Source organism: Ambystoma mexicanum, chromosome 1q (genome assembly GCF_040938575.1).
Source record: "Ambystoma mexicanum isolate Mex_15411 chromosome 1q, UKY_AmexF1_1, whole genome shotgun sequence".
Lineage (NCBI taxonomy): Eukaryota > Metazoa > Chordata > Amphibia > Caudata > Ambystomatidae > Ambystoma > Ambystoma mexicanum.
In genome coordinates this window covers 1,245,840,431-1,245,859,203 of record NC_090922.1, presented here as the reverse complement: position 1 = coordinate 1,245,859,203, position 18,773 = coordinate 1,245,840,431, and the positions used below count along the sequence as shown (strand labels likewise).

The following is an 18,773-nucleotide window of genomic DNA, read 5'->3' as shown; positions in this document are numbered from 1 at the left end:
CGAGGAGGAACTACTGGAAAGGGAAACACGCGAAAACGATGGGTCTTCGGACGGCAGTTGTAAGGACGATTCAACAGCTGAAGAGCCAGGACCTAGTCGCATGGACGGTGTTTCCACCTGGTGCACATGCAATCAGTGCTAGCTAATGCCAACCAATGACGAGAACTGCTGCTGCTGTGAAAACTCTGGATGCGTGGCCTACATTTCGGAAGGCGAGCCACGACCGCAATGCATCACCGAGCTGCCAGACTTCAGGGCAGCCTGCCTCACACGGTCCGTGGTGAGGATAATGATGGTGCTTATACACGAACTTCGCGCAACTGTTCATCCTCGTAATCTGAGTAACTATACTCTGCTTGTCATGCCACTCCTATTTCATGGTCTTCTACTATATCCAAAATTACATATACATATCATTGTAACGCATGAAAGTCGTTCAATAGTGTGCAGTGTCTAGATAGCATTTGTCCGAGCTTTACTACGGGATGTTGCAAAGAAAGAATGTATGCTCATTTCTAGTGAAGGTCAGCGGCTTTGATTTTCAGCTTGCTCCCTGAAGAGGCCCACAACTCGCACTGGCAGTATAAGGTTCTATTGTTTTTTGACCTTGAGAGACAGGGACCATGCCCAAAGAACTTCATTTGAAGGGGGGGTGCAATAACGTAAGAGACGATAAGGCAGAAAATTCTGAAACTAGACAGAGTTTCGTGTTAGTTCAGTATACGAAAAATCGTTGTCAAGAGCACAGTGGGATTTACGGACTGCATTACACAGAGACACAATGGAAATTGCAAATATAATGTAAGTAACTCTTTAGACGTTTTTATACCGGAATGAAGAATTAATGAATGGATGCATGAATAAATGAATGAATGAAGGGCTAGGAAAACGTTTGTGGGATCGTCCTTGTAGCGGGCACATGGGCATGCAGGTCCACATTCCACACGCATGTAGACAAACAGTCGTTTCTCATTGTGTGCTAACCTCGATTTATTTCGTTACTTTTCGCATTGATTTTAGAGCCGAACACACTCCATTGCACTATCCTTGAAAGCAAATAGTTTCAGCTCTGCCGTAATAAATAAAATGAATAATATTAATAAAGAGCGGCTGGCGAGACTAATTATAAATTTTATGTTTTCAAAACAGGTATATCCTTCCCTACTGCTACCAGTTTCAGACCCCGGCAGATGTTTTTTTTCAACCGCAAGCTGCAGCTTCTTGTAAACAACTGCACCACATTGATGATTTTATGAGACGATCGCCAAGGGCCCATATGCCCTTACGCGGTACTAGCGGCTAGAAGCAACATATCAACCTTTGCGCTGGCCTAGTGCCTACTTGATGGAACAGCCTTGCGGTTCACCGTGCGACCAAAGTGCTTCTTTTAACGAAAACCAACACCCTGTGTACCATAAAGGAACAGCGCGTGACTCACGATAAACTTTTACGGATTTGCGGATAGAGATAAAAGAAAATAAATGGCATTCCGAGTTCATATGGCAATTGCTGCATATTCTATAAACATTTAATGTCAAATAAGAACAAGTTACTTCTGACGTGGTAACGTTCTTTCGACGGGATGTTCCTCCGACGTATTCCTCATCTTAGATATCTCCTTCCAGCTCTGCTGACCTCGGAAAATTTTTTCTCTAGAGGTCGCTGCGCGTCGACATCCTCCGAGTCGATGTCCCTCGACAGCCGCCGTATCGACGTCATCCTGCCTATAAAGGCCGCGCGCAGCGTCCGTTGCTCAGTTCCGTTTTGTAGCCCACAATAATACTTTCTGGACTAGACTAATCACCCTGAAGGAGCGTAAGCTGCAACAACACAGGAAGTAGAACTGCGGGGATGGATGGGAGGGCCGATGAGGAATACGTCGGAGGAACATCCCGTCGAAAGAACGTTACAAGGTAAGAAGTAACTTGTTCTTCGAAGGGATTGTGTCCTCCGACGTATTCCTCATCTTAGATAGGCTCCCATAGCAGTATTCTATTATTGGAGGAGGGAGTACTGACTTCACGCTGTCTTCTATTGATGAATAGAATGCAGTACAGCCCTTCCAAACCTAGTCTCTTGACTGGAGGAGGAATCCAAATTGTAAAAACGTGTAAAGGTATGGACAGACGACCATGTAGCGGCCGCACAGATGTCTTTAACCGGCACGCCTCTTTTGAGGGCCGATGAAGCTGCAATACCTCTGGTCGAATGAGCCCTAAGGTTTTGAGGGGGCTCTTTCCCTGCCAGTTTATAACATTCCAGAATGGCTAGAATGATCCATCTGGAAATGGTCTGCTTAGTTATTGGTAACCCCAGCTTGTGACCTGCGTAACCTACAAACAGCTGGTCTGCCTGTCTTATCCTGGCTAGTCTACTGATGTAAAAACTTAAAGCCCTTCTAGGGTCTAGCCTGTGTAACCTCTCTTCCTCTTTCCCCGGGTGAGGAGGAGGATAGAAAGATGGTAGGGTAATTTTCTGAGTGATATGGAATTCAGAAACCACCTTTGGGAGGAAATTAGGCTTCACTTGCAGGACAACTTTGTCTTTGTGAAATATTGTGTGAGGGGGTTTACAAGAAAGAGCTTGTAATTCGCTCACCCTTCTAGCAGATATAAGTGCTATTAATAAAACAGTTTTAAGTGTAAGGAATCTTAACGAACAAGAATGGAGTGGTTCGAAAGGCGTGCCCATCAGGAAAGTTAGTACTAAGTTTAAATCCCATAGGGGAACTTGGAATGGTCTTGGGGGATAAACATTGGTTAACCCCTTTAGAAACTGTATTACCAAGGGTAATTTGAAATAGGATGGTTCTTCCGTAGTGCGCTTAAAGATGGATAGCGCTGCGAGATAGCCCTTAATGGTGCCAACTTGAAGGCCTGAATTCGCCAAATATAGAAGGAAGGACAAAACCATTGGTGTACCACATGAAAAAGGGTCGATATTCTGTTCTCTACACCAGCTGCAAAATCTGTTCCAACGGCAGCGGTATAAAGACTTTGTTGCTGGCCTCCTTGCCGAAAGCAACACCTCCATATCATCATCAGGGAGGTCCCAATCCTTGTACCTCAACCTTTCAGAAGCCAAGCGTGAAGGTTGAGGGTTTTGATGTCTGGATGGAGAACCTGACCTCCCTTCTGTGAGAGTAGGTTCTCTCTGAGTGGAAGTCGAATTGGAGGGCAGATGGACAAGTCTAGAAGGTCCGGGTACCACGTTCTCCTGGCCCAATCCGGGGCAATTAGGATCATGGTTCTCCGGAATCTTCTCAACCTCCTGATCATTTGAGGAATGACAGGGACCGGTGGGAACGCGTACAGAAGCGGAAACTCCCAGTCCACTATGAACGCGTCTCCCAGAGCTCCTCTCGGGGGAAATTCCCTTGAGCAGAACAGATCGCATTTCCTGTTGACGCTGGTGGCGAACAGATCCACCTGAGGGGTTCCCCAAAGGGCGAAGATCTCTTGAAGGACTTCCTGAGCTAGTTCCCACTCGTGGGAGACTGTGCTCTGCCTGCTCAGAACGTCCGCTGTCAAGTTCTTCTCTCCGGCTAGGTGAACTGCCGATAGAGAGATTCCTTCTTGGATTGCCCAAAACCAGAGCTGCATCGCCTCTCTGCACAGGGGTAGTGATCCTACGCCTCCTCTTTTGTTGAGGTAATGCATGGCCACTGTGTTGTCCGTCATTATCAGGACGTTTTTCCCTTGTACAGCTGGCAGGAACGCCTTCAGCGCAAGTCTGATGGCTCTCAGCTCTAACAGGTTGATATGTAGTCTGGACTCCGATGGAGACCAACGACCGCTGATGGTCAAGTCGTTGGCGTGGGCTCCCCACCCTGTGAGTGAGGCATCCGTGACTACTGTTATCTCCGGCCAGGGTTGCCAAAAATGTTCTCCTTTCAGAATGTTCTCCTGACAGGCCCACCACTGAAGGTCTCGAGCCACCCTGTCGGGAACCTGAAGAAGATCTGTCATTCTCCCTGAGAATTGTGACCACTGAGTCCTCAGTGCCCACTGGAGGGATCTCATTCTCAGGCGAGCCTCTGGCACTAGGAAAATGCAGGATGCCATGAGGCCTAGCAACCTCAAAAAGTCAAAGGCTGGGAGACGTTGGGCATTTTGAAACTTGGTAACCATCTGTAGAATATCTTGAGCCCTCACCTCTGGTGGCGAGGCTTTTCCCAGGGAAGTGTCCAGGATCGCTCCTATGAACTGGAGTCTCTGCGATGGTATCATTTGTGACTTCTTTAAATTGAGGGAGAAGCCCAGTCTGTGAAGGGAGTGGCACACGTGATTTAGTTGGATCTGAGCTTGTTCCGAAGAGACAGCCCTGATCAACCAATCGTCCAGGTAGGGGTAGACATGAATCCCTTCCCTCCTTAGACTTGCCGCCACTACCGACATTAACTTGGTGAAGACCCTCGGGGCGGAGGTCAGCCCAAATGGCAGCACTAGAAATTGATAGTGAGAGTTGCCAATTGCGAACCTCAGGTATTTCCTGTGTTTGAGATGGATAGGCACATGGAAATAAGCGTCCTGAAGGTCCAGAGATACCAACCAGTCCTGGAACTGAAGGGCCTGGAGGATCTGAGAAAGAGTGACCATCTTGAATTTGTCTTTTCTGAGGAATGTGTTCAATTCTTGCAAGTCCAAGATGGGTCTCAGTCCTCCGTCTTTCTTTGGAATGAGAAAGTAAGGGGAGTACCAGCCCTTGTTCCTCTCCGCTACAGGTACCGGTTCTATGGCACCTTTCTCTAGCAGGTCCAAAATTTCCTGCAAGAGGAGCGGATCTGGAGCTTTCTGAGAGCTGATCCCCGGTGGATGACTCTGAGGTATGCGTAGGAGAGGCAGGCAGTAACCTTGGGCAACTGTTTCCAATGCCCAAGCATCTGACGTGATAGCCTGCCATTCCACCAGATGTTGAGTCAACCTGCCTCCTACAGGTGTCCTGTGAGGGAAGTCCTCAGAGTGGTTTTGGGGCGGCTGATGCAGATGGTAAAGAGGCACCTGTTGTTGCTGCGGCCTTTGAATATCTACCCCGTCCACCTCGGGTAGTTCTTCTTTGTCCCCTTTGAGCCGGTCGTCCTCTACCTCTTCCGAATGCGGAGTAGAAGCGAAAGGACTTGCCTCTCGCAGAGGTTCCTGTGGGACGAAAAGGTGTCTGACGGATTGCAGCGCCTAGGGATTTTGCTGCTGCTTTTGAAGTTTGCAGTTTTTCTAAACTGTCATCCGCCTTTTTCCCAAACAAAGAAGAGCCATCGAATGGCATGTTCAAGAGCCTGGCTTGCACATCTGGGGCAAAACCAGACTTTCTCAACCAAGCAAATCTCCTGGTTGTTGTACTTGCCGCCATTGCTCTGCTGATACTGTCAGCCGAATCAATGCCCGTCTGGAGGGATTCGCACATAGCGTCTTTACCGTCCTGTATGATATTCAGGAACGCCTCCCTTTCTTCTCCCTCCAGGATGCAGTCAGCCGCTGTAGAAGCACACTCCCAAAGTGTATGGCTGAATCTAGCAAGGGTGCAAGTAGCATTCACAGATTTTAACGCCATGCTACATGGCGAAAAAACTTTCTTTGCCATAGCATCATATTTTTTATCGTCCCTGTCCTGTGGGACGGTAGGATAAGCCGTCTTGACATCGGTAGAAGATGCTGCCTGTACCACCAGACTTTCTGGGGATGGGTGTTTTGACAAAAACTCCGGGTCTGTAGAGGATACCCTGTATTTTGTAGACAGTTTTTTATTTACTGCCGGGACGACATCTGGGGTTTCCGAGTTCGTCATAATCTTCCTCTGAAGAGCTTTATGGAAAGGCACCACAGGATCCTCCTGTGGGCCTTTATCAAGAATATCCGTGAGGTCATCTTGTTGGAAAGATTGTGAAGGTGCAGACCACCCCATAAACTCTGTGATCCTGGCCATTAAGGCTCTATAGGGGGTTTCAGCATGCTCCCCCGGGTCTGGCCTAGCAGACTCCACCTCAGGGGAAGTGTCTAACCCACTTGCCTCATGTAAGGAATCATGAAGATCCTTTAACCTGCGTTCTTCAGAGGACAATTCCTCTCTAATTGGGGTTACAGGTCCCTGCAACTCAAATGTGTCTTCCTGTTCAGACAATTCACCCTCTTCCAAAATTGAGGACATAGTTCTCAATTGTTCTGAACTCATAAAGGGTGTAAATCCCATTTCCAAGGCAGAGGGTGCCGAACTTGTCATTATCGGCCTCGAAAACGTCGATGCCGTCGACGCCGAAGGCTTCGAGCGTGGCGTCGAAAACAAAGGCGGAGGCCTCGATGACCTCGACAGAATTGGGATTCTACTCGACAATCTCGAAGCTATCGTCATCGAGGACCTGGGGATAGTCACTGGGTGTGTCGTGACCGTGACTTTTCTTGGCGTTGACGCCGGTGTCGAAGCTGGCGTCGAGTCGACAGACCCGTGTGTCGAAGGTCCCTTCGACAACGGCGTCGAAGACACCGACCTCGGCGTCGACGGAACCCTCGTCGACGGCGTCGACGGAACCTTCAAGGAAGGTTTGGAGGTCATAGTCCTACTCGAGGGTTCGAGACGCGCTCGAGAGGTTTCCTTCGCCGGGTACTGCGACTCGCAGCGTTTTTGACCTTCGGGTCTTTCGACCAGAGCATCGCTCTCGGCAGTCTTCGAGGGGGTCGAGGCCGCTTTCTCGAAGACGCTCATCATATTTTTGCGGAATTCCTCCCATTCAGCCCGGGAACTATGCTTCGTGGGGCAAGGGATTCTTTTTGGCGAAACAGAGGAAGAGGAAGACGGAGAAGGGGATCTTCGACGTCTCCTCTTCGAGTGCTTCGATCTCGAGGAGTGATGGGACCCCACTTCGAGACCTGGAGCGCGAATGGTGACGAGGAGACTAATGTCTCGACTTCGTCAACGAAGAAGCTTTAAAAGTCTTACCTTTCTCCAGCTTCCCCCTACGCTCCTTCAGGGCCTTAGCTGTCATGGACATATAGTCCTCGCACTCCGAACAATGGTGTTCAGCTCCCAAACACCACAGACAAACTCTGTGAGGGTCAGTCAGTGACATCTTTTTTTCACAATCTCGTCATTTTTTGAAGCCGGATCGAGGAGTTGTCGGTTCCGACGAGGAAGCCATCGAGTACGGATCAAATAACTCGAGGTAAATAGGTTTAATCTGACATAGAACTGAGCAACGGTATTCCGAGGCACCGAGTAAGCGCGGAAAAACGGAACTGAGCAACGGACGCTGCGCGCGGCCTTTATAGGCAGGCTGACGTCGACGTCGATACGGCGGCTGTCGAGGGACATCGACTCGGAGGACGTCGACGCGCAGCGCCTTCTAGAGAAAAATTTTTCCGAGGCCAGCATAGCTGGAAGGAGATATCTAAGATGAGGAATACGTCGGAGGACAGAATCCCTTCGAAATGTAATTTACCAAATGTACCGTGTTGCTGTTTGATTTTAAAGTACAGTTTCATATTCCGAATTGTGGCGCGCTGTGTTGTGAGTTGATCTGTGTTGGTTTCCGGGTTCTGTGTGAAGTCGCGTAGAAGACGACTGGGCGCGTTTGCCTACGCAGCACAAAAACATCACGGAGAGGGGCGGGGAATAGGAATGTTTTAATAATGTCAGGCTCACGGGCGGGGGATATGATTTAGTGCCGCAAAAGCAGGTCAGCCAGGACCATGCGGCAAGTGATAAGATTATCACAAAATGGCGGCGCACTACTGCCTGTTTTCGCGTGTATTTAATGGACAAAAACTCGGGTAAGGTCCATAGGAAATGTTTCTAAAATCGAGCGACTTAGGCTTAAAAACACATGGCCGACCCGTAGGGGCAATAACAAATGTTTACCGAACTATTCCTTTAAGTTGCATTCTTTGTCCTGTGTGGGGATGGAATGACAACTCTGGAGGAAAAAGGAGGGAAGTATGATCACTGTTGCTGGTAATGCAACGCAGGGGGTCAAATGGTCATCATTAGACCAGAGCTTGATTCTGCTGAGCCTTTATGCAAGTATTGAGCTCTACATAGTGGGTATTTTTTCTGGCGTATTCCTTCTCTCCCATTGTGGGAGATAGATATACAGATATGGTGAAGAATGTATCATCCTATTTTTTAAAACCTGCAAGTACAACCTGGCCAACAAAGGGTGGTTTGATGAAGATCGTTTGTCAGCCAAGCAGGATCTAATGAACTACTTTAAAATGTGGTTATGATTGACGAGCACCATGTTAGGCACCTTTGGGCTAATTACAAAGCGGTAGGGACCCTTAAGTCGTCTCAATATTTTATGAACAAATGGGATGAGTTACTGTCCTGTAGTGTGAATGGTGATCATGTCAGTTTTTGGAGGCTGGTAGGAGGAAATGAAGTGAAGTCAGTGGGTCCGGTCTACAGTCATATTTCACCAGCAGAATGGTTTAACCATTTTAGCACAATTTATAAGAAGGGACACAAAGAGCCACTTGCATATTTACAGCAGTTGGCTGGGGAGAACTGTGGTGAACCACCTTTGACGTTCACAACCACTGAAGTGGAAGAAACTATTATTGAGTTAGGGTGTGGGAAAGCGCCAGGGCCAGATGGAATCCAGATTGATTTGTTAAAAGACGAGCCATCCATCTGGGCGACCCTTTTAACGCGAGTTTTTGATTTTGTTGCATGAACGGGGGGGGATGTCCCTCAATCATGGTGTAAAGCAAATCTTATCCCCTTGTACAAGAAGGGAGACAATAAGAACCTGGGTAATTATAGACCGATCTCACTGCTTGATACGGTGGGAAAGGTCTATGCAAAGGTGTTACTGGCCCGCCTGCAGTGTTGGGCTCTTGAGGGTAATAACAAAGCACCTGCAGGCTGGATTTCAGTCCGGCATTGGCAAAATGGACCAATGCCTCCAACTGCATGCAGTTTTGTCCAAATATATCTCCCTACAAAATGATAGGATCTACTCTGTATTTGTAGACTTACGCACAGCATTAGTCAGTGTCTCAAGATGCAAGCTGTGGTCAGTGCCGAGAAGGAAGGGTATTCCAGAGCCAGAATAACTTCATACCAATAATACCAGAATCACTTTATACCAATAATGGAGCTTCTGTAAGGTGGGGGTTGGGTAGCGAGACTACCTAAACTTTCTCGGTAGAGAGGGGGTCCAACAAGGGTTCTTGTTGCCTCCCCCACACTTCTATGTTGTTTGTATATAAATGTGATAATTGAAGAACTGTTAGTGTGTGGTCGTGACCCCCCCAAACTTGGTTTTGATATATTCCCAGCCCTTTTTTATGCAGCCGATGCAGTGTTATCTACTACTCCTATGGGTTTAAGATGTAATTTGAATATTTTTGTCAATGGAACTTAACCTAGCAAAAACAAAGGTAATGGTGTTTGGTCGCAAAAGTAGCAAGACATTAAACTTAAGGATTCTAATTAAGGAGCATGTTTTAGAGCAGGTCTCTCTTTATAATTACCTAGGGGTTATGTTTTCGGAAGATTTATCATGATCTACACACTGCACTAAGGCTATGACCGCCTTAGAAACGTACAGCAGTGGAATACACTGTTTTTTTAGTACACATGGCTGAGGAGCATTTTACCCCGCATTACAAATGTACGAAGCCCCGGGATGGGCTTCAGCCCTATATGGAGCTGAGCTGTGGGGGTTATTGCACGTGTACTCAGATCAAGGTGGCTGATAACCATTTTCTGAGGTCTCTAGTCATGAAATCAAAGGGAGCCCCCAATGGCCTTTTTGCGCTGGGAATGAAACCTTATGCCCCCGATTGAAGTAGAAGCTAGCAAGTCATTGTTATTTCGGTCCAGATTGTGGTGTATGCCTGAACTCGCAAAATATAGGGAGATGATTAACTTACGGAACGTTCACTACCAAGGCTCAAACATATCTGCATAGGGTTAGGAGAGTTGGAGTTGTCAACCTTCTGGTCCAGCTCAGAGGGGCTACCAGTTGGTTCAAAAAATGTGGTTAAATCAAAATGTTGTGAAGCTATAACAAGGAACATGAAATGGGCATGTGCTGGTTTAAAGAAAGGAGCACCTTATCTATTGTTGAAGCAGACAAATGGCTTTGAGCCCTATTTAGACTGTGGTCCCTGGGTATGCACAAGCTTTGTTTTTTCAACTTCGATCTAACACTCTTAAGGTAGCTACTTTTACTGCAAAATGGACCAGCTCCCTAGACAAACAATGTAAAGTTTGTGGTAACCCAGAAGAAACATTAGAATTTATTTTACTTATCTGCCCTGGTTACAAGGGTTTTAGGAGGCACTATTTGGTCTCCCTCTTTAGATTAAAGAGTATCCTGCAAACGGAAGAGATCTTGGTATACTGTAAAAGTACCAGCAATGTGAACGAAGTTTATTATGTTACAAAATGTCTGCATAGGACCTGGTTAAGTAGAGCGAAATTGATATTGTATGGCTGTGGAGCTTATTTTTATGAAGGCTTGTTTCTATTATCTGTCAATATTATATATTCCTTTTCTCTTTTTATGTTTTATTCTTGTATTGATGTTCTGTATTGATTGGGATTTGTTATTCATGAATTGTATTTTTAAAATGTGAACTTAATATGCAAAACACGTATTGATGCTTTTATGGTACTTATGCTGAATAAAGCTTGTTCGAACACACAATTGCTGACCACACTGACTGTAACAAGCACATTCTTAAAGGTTGAGAATGGCACAGGCCTATGGATAAGATTACCCCCTTAAACGGAATCGCACAGATATGCATGCATCACTTCAATAAGCCAATAGGTAGATGATAGGAAAGGCATATAGGCACTACACCTTGCACCCAACTAGGACATTTTTACTCACAAACATACTATGATATTCATGCCACTATCTGGTAACATCAGTAGTCAATTGAAACGATCATCAGTGTCATATAGACACACAGCTGCAGATGTTTTTTCCTTCTTTGAACAGTAACATTTCATAATAGCCACCACTGACTCCCACACCTAAACACCAGCAACCTACACTAAGCTACACTAAACCCTGTTCACAACATATTTATTTGGCGGATTTTCTTCAGAGTGAGTTGCCCTTTCATGACTAGGAAAGATTTAGCTCCTTTTCTGTTAATGTTCTGGAATACAAACCCTGCTTCATGATTACCACACAACTTAATTATACATATTTGGGAGGGTTATTACAATCTCATTCTTGGAAGACAACCCAAGAACATCTAAATCCGCCAATTCAAGATATGCTTGAAACAAAGTAATTTTGGTATGCATTTGTATAAAGGAGCTCGTCCACAGCCACGGCCTTGACTTGCCAGAGGAACTGGGCCATGAATGTGCAGGTAGTTTGTTGGGACTTCTGAAGATGCAGCTCATTCAACTTTCTCAAGCAGAATTTCTGGGATGCATAAAGGCAAGCTCACGCAACTCAGATGTGAGGTTTAATTGAGGTCATGAGGAGCCTGGCCTACTGGCTTTATATAGCAGCACAATCTCAGACAAGGCTCTCCTTTTACACTGTGTATCCTCGGACCACCATCCCCACCAACTCATCTCGTTATGGTGGGTGTGAGGGGAAGGGTTATGCTGCAAGTTTGCGGGTCTATGACCTATGGTTGGGTTGGGAACAATAGCCACAATGATGATTTTGCGACTGAAGGCCACTTTTTGGGTTTCACGACCATTATCCACACAGGCCAGAATTGCATTTTTACAGACAATACAGGCACCTATTTCACATCAACAAACTGGTCAAGAAGAACGCAAATTCGCCATGTATGTCATTTATACTCCTACAGACTTGAGCAATGGAGCACTACATGTCCTTAACTTTGTGACAGGTTCATTGGTTTGAACCTGTCAAGGGGGATCTAGAACCAGAGGTGGTGTGGGGTGCTGAAGGGGACCGCAGTCCCAGGTCCCACCCGGACAGCATGGTGCAGTGCATGCATATTGGTACCTCTTTCCCAGGTGCAATGCCTATCAGCCTCACACCCTCTCCATAAATGTCAAATTTATTTTTGTCAGATTATAAAAACATCGGCTTACCTTATGTGTACCTTAAATTCAATAGGACAGAGGAATCGCATCTACATAGATGGTCATACGTATGGCTAAAAATGAATTCACTTATGTTCTATTTCATGAGAACAATTACCTGACATCTAATGCTGTTAGAGAAATGAAAAACACATTTATACACGTTTCATTAAAAAAAACACGTTAGCTGTAAAATAAAATTATTCTCAAACGTAGAATGCTCAACACCGTGTTTCAGTGAGCATTCATCTGTCGTATCAATCTGATTGCCATTGTTTATCAAATGTTTTTCTAAGTTCTAATCACAATTTATCTAAGCTTTAACTCTTGCCAACGAAGACTTATCTTGGTAGCATAGTATTAACATTAACTATGTGCACAACCAAGCGTAAAATAAATGTCCTAAACTAATTATATAGCATACGGTGCGCTTTGTATCTCTCCCAAGTAAGTTACAGGGAGGGGAAAAAGTATGTTAGAGCAAAATGAGTCTTATAGACGAAATACTAATTAAAAGAAGGTATGCATACTTTCAAATTGGGCACAGTATTGATAAGCCAAGCAAAGCTCCCCAGACAGTCCACCTGGGCCCCGTCTGAATAAACCATTTCACAGCCCTTCCTTCTAAAAATAACCCCCATGGTGTTATAATTTCCCTTTAGGTTTCTTTCATCAGTTAACGGATGACTATGGCCCTGTCAAATTAAGCCTTATATGTAGCATCTATCTGTTGCTTGAGTGGGCCAACAGTATTTCGCTTCTGTGTAGTGCCAAAAAAAAAGGCTCCCTTCACTTCACCGTTCAAATGCTAAGCACAGGAAAGCGCAAACATGTCGCTTTCATTCATTACAAGGAGAGATCTACTGCAAATAGAAAGATGGGTCGAGACAGTAGGCTGCTTCCAGTCATCCCAATGCAGTTCCCAATGGTAAGTAAGCAAGCGTCTTTAAAGTAATACACACGAAGGGTGTCCACATCGCATTTGAACAATTTGGCATAACAGGTCAGCATACCCTTGCTGTGTTTATTATCCGTTTTGTTTAGCCGAGAAGAGGCACGGGTGAGACCGTTCTTGGATTAGAAAGAAACCCAGTACACTAATGTGCTTTTAAATATGTCACTATAACAGTGCCTGGAAGCATGTACTGTGGGTGCTTTGGTATAAAGTTCAACAAAGTCAATCCAACTCTATAGATTGCATCTTGCACAACTATACTTCCTCTTGGCTTATATTACAGAAAGGTGCCTAGAGTCAGGTCGGTTTTGCTGTAGCCTCAATAAATGCTTTTTTCCCTCCAAATACTTGTCAAATTATTTCATGCAGCGCAAAGCATAATCCACTTCTGGTCCTACAGAGACTATATGTTATTGCCATAAGGTAAAGTGCATGTTCTACAATAATAGTGTGAGTCCGTATATAGCACTTCATGCATAATTCGTCACGTTTCTAAGTGATGTATTAACCAATTTCATTCAATTTAATGGTATTCATATTATTGCCCATCAACGGATGGAGGGCAGAGTGGGCCCTGAAGTTGGACTTTAGAAGTGCAGGATGGTTACAGGTTTGGGGCAAGTAATGAGTTCCGAGTGGTACCATTGAGTGCTAGACCAGTGGTATTCTAACTTTTTCACACGGGGCTACTCCCCAGCCCCAGTAAAAATATTTGTTGTGCCCCTCCCCCCACCTAGGAGGCCCATAGGATGTCCAGGGTGGGCCCAGGCTCCTTAAAATGGAAGCAGAATTTCGACTGATTGTATTTTCAATTAAAAACAGTCACCTTGATCTTGTTTTAGATCATGATTACATCAAACAACCAAGGAAACAACCAGTACGTCCCATGGCCCTCAGAACTTGGAACCCCAACCATTCCATCCAAAGTTGTCAAAAACCTTTGAATCCTAATGGACAATGACTTAAGCCTAGAACCGCAAGTAAACGTGATAGTTAAGAAATGCTTCTTCCATTTCCACACAATCAAAAACGAGGTTACCCTGCCTCTCCTTCACGCACAAAACCCTGGTCATCATCTCCCTCATGTCCAGGATAGACTATGCCAACAGCCTATACCTCGGAATACTTACTGAGTAAACTGCAACGAATACAGAACGTGGCTCCCAGACTTCTCCTCAAACTCTCACGAAGGAACCACATCACACATGCGCTAAGGATGCTACATTGGCTCCCAATCAAAAAAACCAATCACCTTCAATGTGCATAATACACAAAGCAATTCACTGCCATAGAGCAGAATTCATACAAAAGAAAATCACTGACTAGAACACTTAGATCCAGGGACGACACCCTTTTAGAACAAAACCGTATACAAGGAAAAAACTGGGTGGCTCTGCATTCTCTTGCTAAGCCATAACACTTTGGAACTCTCTCCCCAGAGAAATACAAAATATGAAGGACCATCTAAAATTCAGAAAACTTCTAAAAACATGGCCCTTCAGCTCTGAACGCGATGCAAACGACTGAACAACAAACAGGCACCATGAAATGAGTAAAAAGGAGAAGAGAGGCATCTGAATAAGAAGGGGGTTCGGAGACCTGAATGTACCGATCCTGACAGAGACAAGGATGCAAACATGGGAGGGACATGTGTCTGACTTCACCAGACCACTGATAGGGGGCCTAAAGCGGAAACAGAGGTGTGAGAACTGTCCCATTTAAGCCACAGAAGACGTGAAACACACCACACAAAGGAATAGGGCTAGACGCACAACCCAGGCAACCTGCAGGCTGATCACAGGGCAAAGGGAAAACACCTCACCTTTAGGAAATCATGGGTGCAGTAACTGCCACACTCTAGAATGATCAGGGAAAAGGAGAGGAATCACAATCCGACAATACAGCAGGGGTAGATAATGTACTGCCACTAACACAACTGTACTTACAGAAAATGCACCCTTTTGCATACAACTCTCAAATTCTGAATTTAACACAATCTTACTCCTACAGCACAACATAACGCAAGTACTACACAAAAACAACGAAAAAAACACAATCTCGCCCAACACAATATGGCGGCCACCAATCAAAAATCATACCTACACTCAGCGAACAGTGTACACCGAACTGAAGCTGCAAACAGCACATCACATCTCTCTTGCTCTTTTCCCGCTTAATCCTACTAATCCACCCCGCTGCCCCTTGCATTACATATCCGCCAGAGCACCAAGAGACCATGCAGCAACAATGTGCAGCATAAGAACCTTTAACATAGCATAACATATATTAAAAACAGTAATCTTAATCCATTTTTAATCAGTTTGGCTCTCCCCTGGACATGCTTCGCCCCCCCCCCCAGCCTCCCAACTCCCCAGGTTTAAAGACCACTGTGCTAGACAATGAAATCCAATAGCAGTAACTCATTCTTTGACAAAAATAAAAACCCACCTGTGCTGTACATGCCAGTGTTTTTAGGGATACATCTGTGTTTTCCTAAAGGTTTCATTGGTAATGCTCAGTCGATTAAGCCTTGCACCATAGTAATCTATAATGTAGCTGGAGCCATCAGACGGTCCGACGATCTGATAAAGGAAGTCAACATGTAATAAAATAAATAATAATAAATAATAAAAGAAGTGTAATTAAAAAGCAAAAAAAGGGGCACCATTTTTTTTTATAGATATTGCAAGGTGAAAAGCTAAACACCACAATACCATCCAACAGATACTAGTCACATTTAAAACAAACCTCTGAAAGTGAAATATTTTGTCATGGTTATAGTAGGACATCAGTTGACTAAGCTTTCAGAGGTCACCGCAGTCACAGAATCCAGCTTATAGTGAATTTGCAATTGCAACAAACAAAACACAACATTAATTTGCAAATGTGATGCATCATGTTTGGGAATGCCACGTAAGGAACAAGTTACTTACCTGTAACTGTTGTTCTCCAGCATGGGTCTGGCATGGATTCACATGCTCATGAATATTCCCCGTCGTCAGGCTGGGAATCCTCGGTAAAGAAAAAAGCAGTATCGGTTTCGTTTCTGCTCCGTCTTTCTTAGTAGTAACCAATCACTGATTTCTGGGTCATACTGCCCCCAGGCAATGACTGCCCTCTCCCTAAGCCCGACCTCTGGCACCCATCCTCAGATTTGGTAGCACGCAAAGTGGCAGTTTGACCAAGTGAAGAGCCGCAGAGGGGTAGGTGGGAGGGTTCGCAAGTGAATCCATGCCAGACCCATGCTGGAGAACAACAGTTACAGGTAAGTAACTTGTTCCTTCTCCAGCATGGGGTCTGGCATGGATTCACATGTTCATGAATAAAAGAATACATAGCAGTATACACATGCACAACCACGGGAGGTGGCAAAGGCTCAACATTAAGCATTACATCCAAAACTCAACCATTAAGCCATTCTTGCCTCCTCACCAGGCTCACCATAGGCGAAAAGGTTGCGCAGCAATGCTTGGCCGACCCTGGACTCCCGATCGACGCAGTAGAATCTTATGAAGGTGTGCGTCGACCTCCACGTAGCAGCCCTGCAGATGTCCAGCTGGGGCACACCAGACAAGAACGCCGTGGTAGCAGCGATCGCTCTGGTCGAATGGGCCCTCGGACAGCCGGGCAGCGGTCGGTTTGCCAACCGGTGACAGTGCGTGATGCAGCCGGAGAGCCATCTGGAAATGGAAGTCTTCGAGACAGCCGTCCCTTGATTCACAGACCCAAAGTTCACAAACAGTTGTGACGTCTTCCGAAAACTCTTCGTGCGGTCCACATAGAACTTCAGCGCTCTAGCTACATCCAGCGAGTGCAAAGTCCTCTCGGCCGGCGTCGAAGGCGACGGGAAGAAAACTGGTAACACCAAGGGCTCGTTGAGGTGGAAGTCCGACGGCACCTTGGGCATGAAGGAGGGGTGCGTCCTCAGCACCACCCTCGTGTCATGAAAAGTCAAGTATGGAGGCTTGCAAGATAGGGCCTGGATCTCTCCCACTCATCGTGCGGAGGTGATGGCCACGAGGAACACTGTCTTCCATGACAGGAACTTCAAAGGTGCCGAATGCATAGGCTCGAATGGGGCCCCCATGAGCCTGGTCAGCACCACATTAAGCTCCCACGCCGGGGCAGGAGCCTTCACCGGCGGTAACGATCGGAATAGTCCTTTCATAAATTCCTTCACCAGGCGATGAGACCACAAGGACACCCGTCCCGTAGTCCTGGTATATCGGGAGATGGCAGCCAGATGTATTTTGATAGAGGCGTGAGCCAGACCAGCTTTGGCCAGCGACAGTAGGTACGGCAGTACTTGAGGGGCCGTAATTCGCAGAGGGTTAATCTTCTGTGCACGGCACCTGACAGAGAACCTCTTCCACTTATGACCATAACACTTAAGAGTTGAGGACGCCTTGGCTTTTGCAAGAACCTCTCTGCAGTCAGCCGGGATATCGTACCCTCCAAACTCTAGTGCTGCAGGAGCCAGGCCTGCAAGTTTAGCGACTGTGGGTCGTGATGGAGAATGGCGCCTCCTTCTCTGGAGAGAAAATCCGCGTCCGCTGCCGGCTTGACTGGTGGGGACGTTGACAAGTCCAGAAGGTCCGGGAAACAGATCTGCCTCGGGCGCGCCGGTGCGACGAGGATCATTCTGCACCTGGACATCTTGAGCTGGTTGATGAAGCGGAGCAGCAACGGCAACGGAGGGAACGCATATAGAAACAGGCCGTCCCAGGGGAATGAGAAAGCATCGCCCATGCTCCTCGGCTGCGGGTACCTGCTGGCGAACCTCTGGTCCTTGGAGTTCGTCGCCGTCGCGAAAAGGTCGATCCGGGGTTTGCCCCATCGTCGGAAGAGCCGATCCACCTGGTCCTGACGTAGTTCCCACTCGTGGCACGAGCGCAGCTCCCTGCCGAGTGAGTCGGCGATGGTGTTTTTTATTCCTGCCAAGTGGAAGGGAACCAGAAACATCCCCTGGGCGACGGCCCAGTGCCACAGATCCTGGGCCTCCTTGGATAGGGCTGGGGATCTGGTTCTGTATGACCCCCTGCTTCCGTATGTAGAACATCGTGGTGGTGTTGTCGGTGAAGATCCTCACCACTTTGTCCTTGAGGGACGGAAGGAACGACTTGAGCGCCCAGAACACTCCTCGGAGCTCCAGAATGTTGATGTGGAGAGACCTCTCCTCTGGGAGTCAAAGGCCTCTTGCATGGAGATCTCCGGTGTAGGCCCACCAGCCCTCCAGAGAGGCGTCCGTCGTCACCGTCTCCTGAAACGCCAGGGTTTGAAAGTCCGTGCCTGTAGTGAGGTGAGCACGGGTACCTCTCCATAGGATCGCCCGACCAAACTCCTTGTCGAGAGGGATCCTGTCCTCGAAGCAGCCCGTCGCCTGAAACCAGCGGGCATCGAGGAACTCCTGTAGCGGATGCATCCGATGTCTGCAAGGGGAACCAGATAGATGCATGAGGACATCATCCCGAGGAGGGACTTGATGGACCTCACCCTGGCCACATCCGTGGCTAGCAGGCGCCGCACCTTGCCCAGGATGGCCTTCGTCCTCTCCTCTGACGGGGAGGCCAATTGCCCCACTGTATCGAGCTTCGCTACCCAGAAACAGTGCTACTTGCGACAGAACCAGGTGGGATTTGGGGTAGTTGATGGCGAACCCCAGTTCCGTGAGAAGCCGGACGGTCCTCGCTGTGTGTTCGACGGCGAGTTCTCTTGTCCGGATTAGCCAGTCATCCAGGTAGGGGTAGATGTGGATCCCCTGCAGGCACAGCCGCGCCGCCGCTGGTGCCAGGCACTT

General features: G+C 46.9%; 1 protein-coding gene across 1 annotated transcript in view; it reads right to left on the bottom strand.

The window, feature by feature from the left end:
• The window catches only part of TM2D1 (TM2 domain containing 1), a 542,128-nt gene that overhangs the window by 110,478 nt on the left and 412,877 nt on the right, over positions 1 to 18,773 (bottom strand). Inside the window, exon 6 of the mRNA XM_069642046.1 lies at positions 15,425 to 15,558. Coding sequence (XP_069498147.1) covers positions 15,448 to 15,558 — 111 coding nt within the window. The 3' untranslated portion in view covers positions 15,425 to 15,447. The remainder of the gene's footprint in view (positions 1 to 15,424; positions 15,559 to 18,773) is intronic.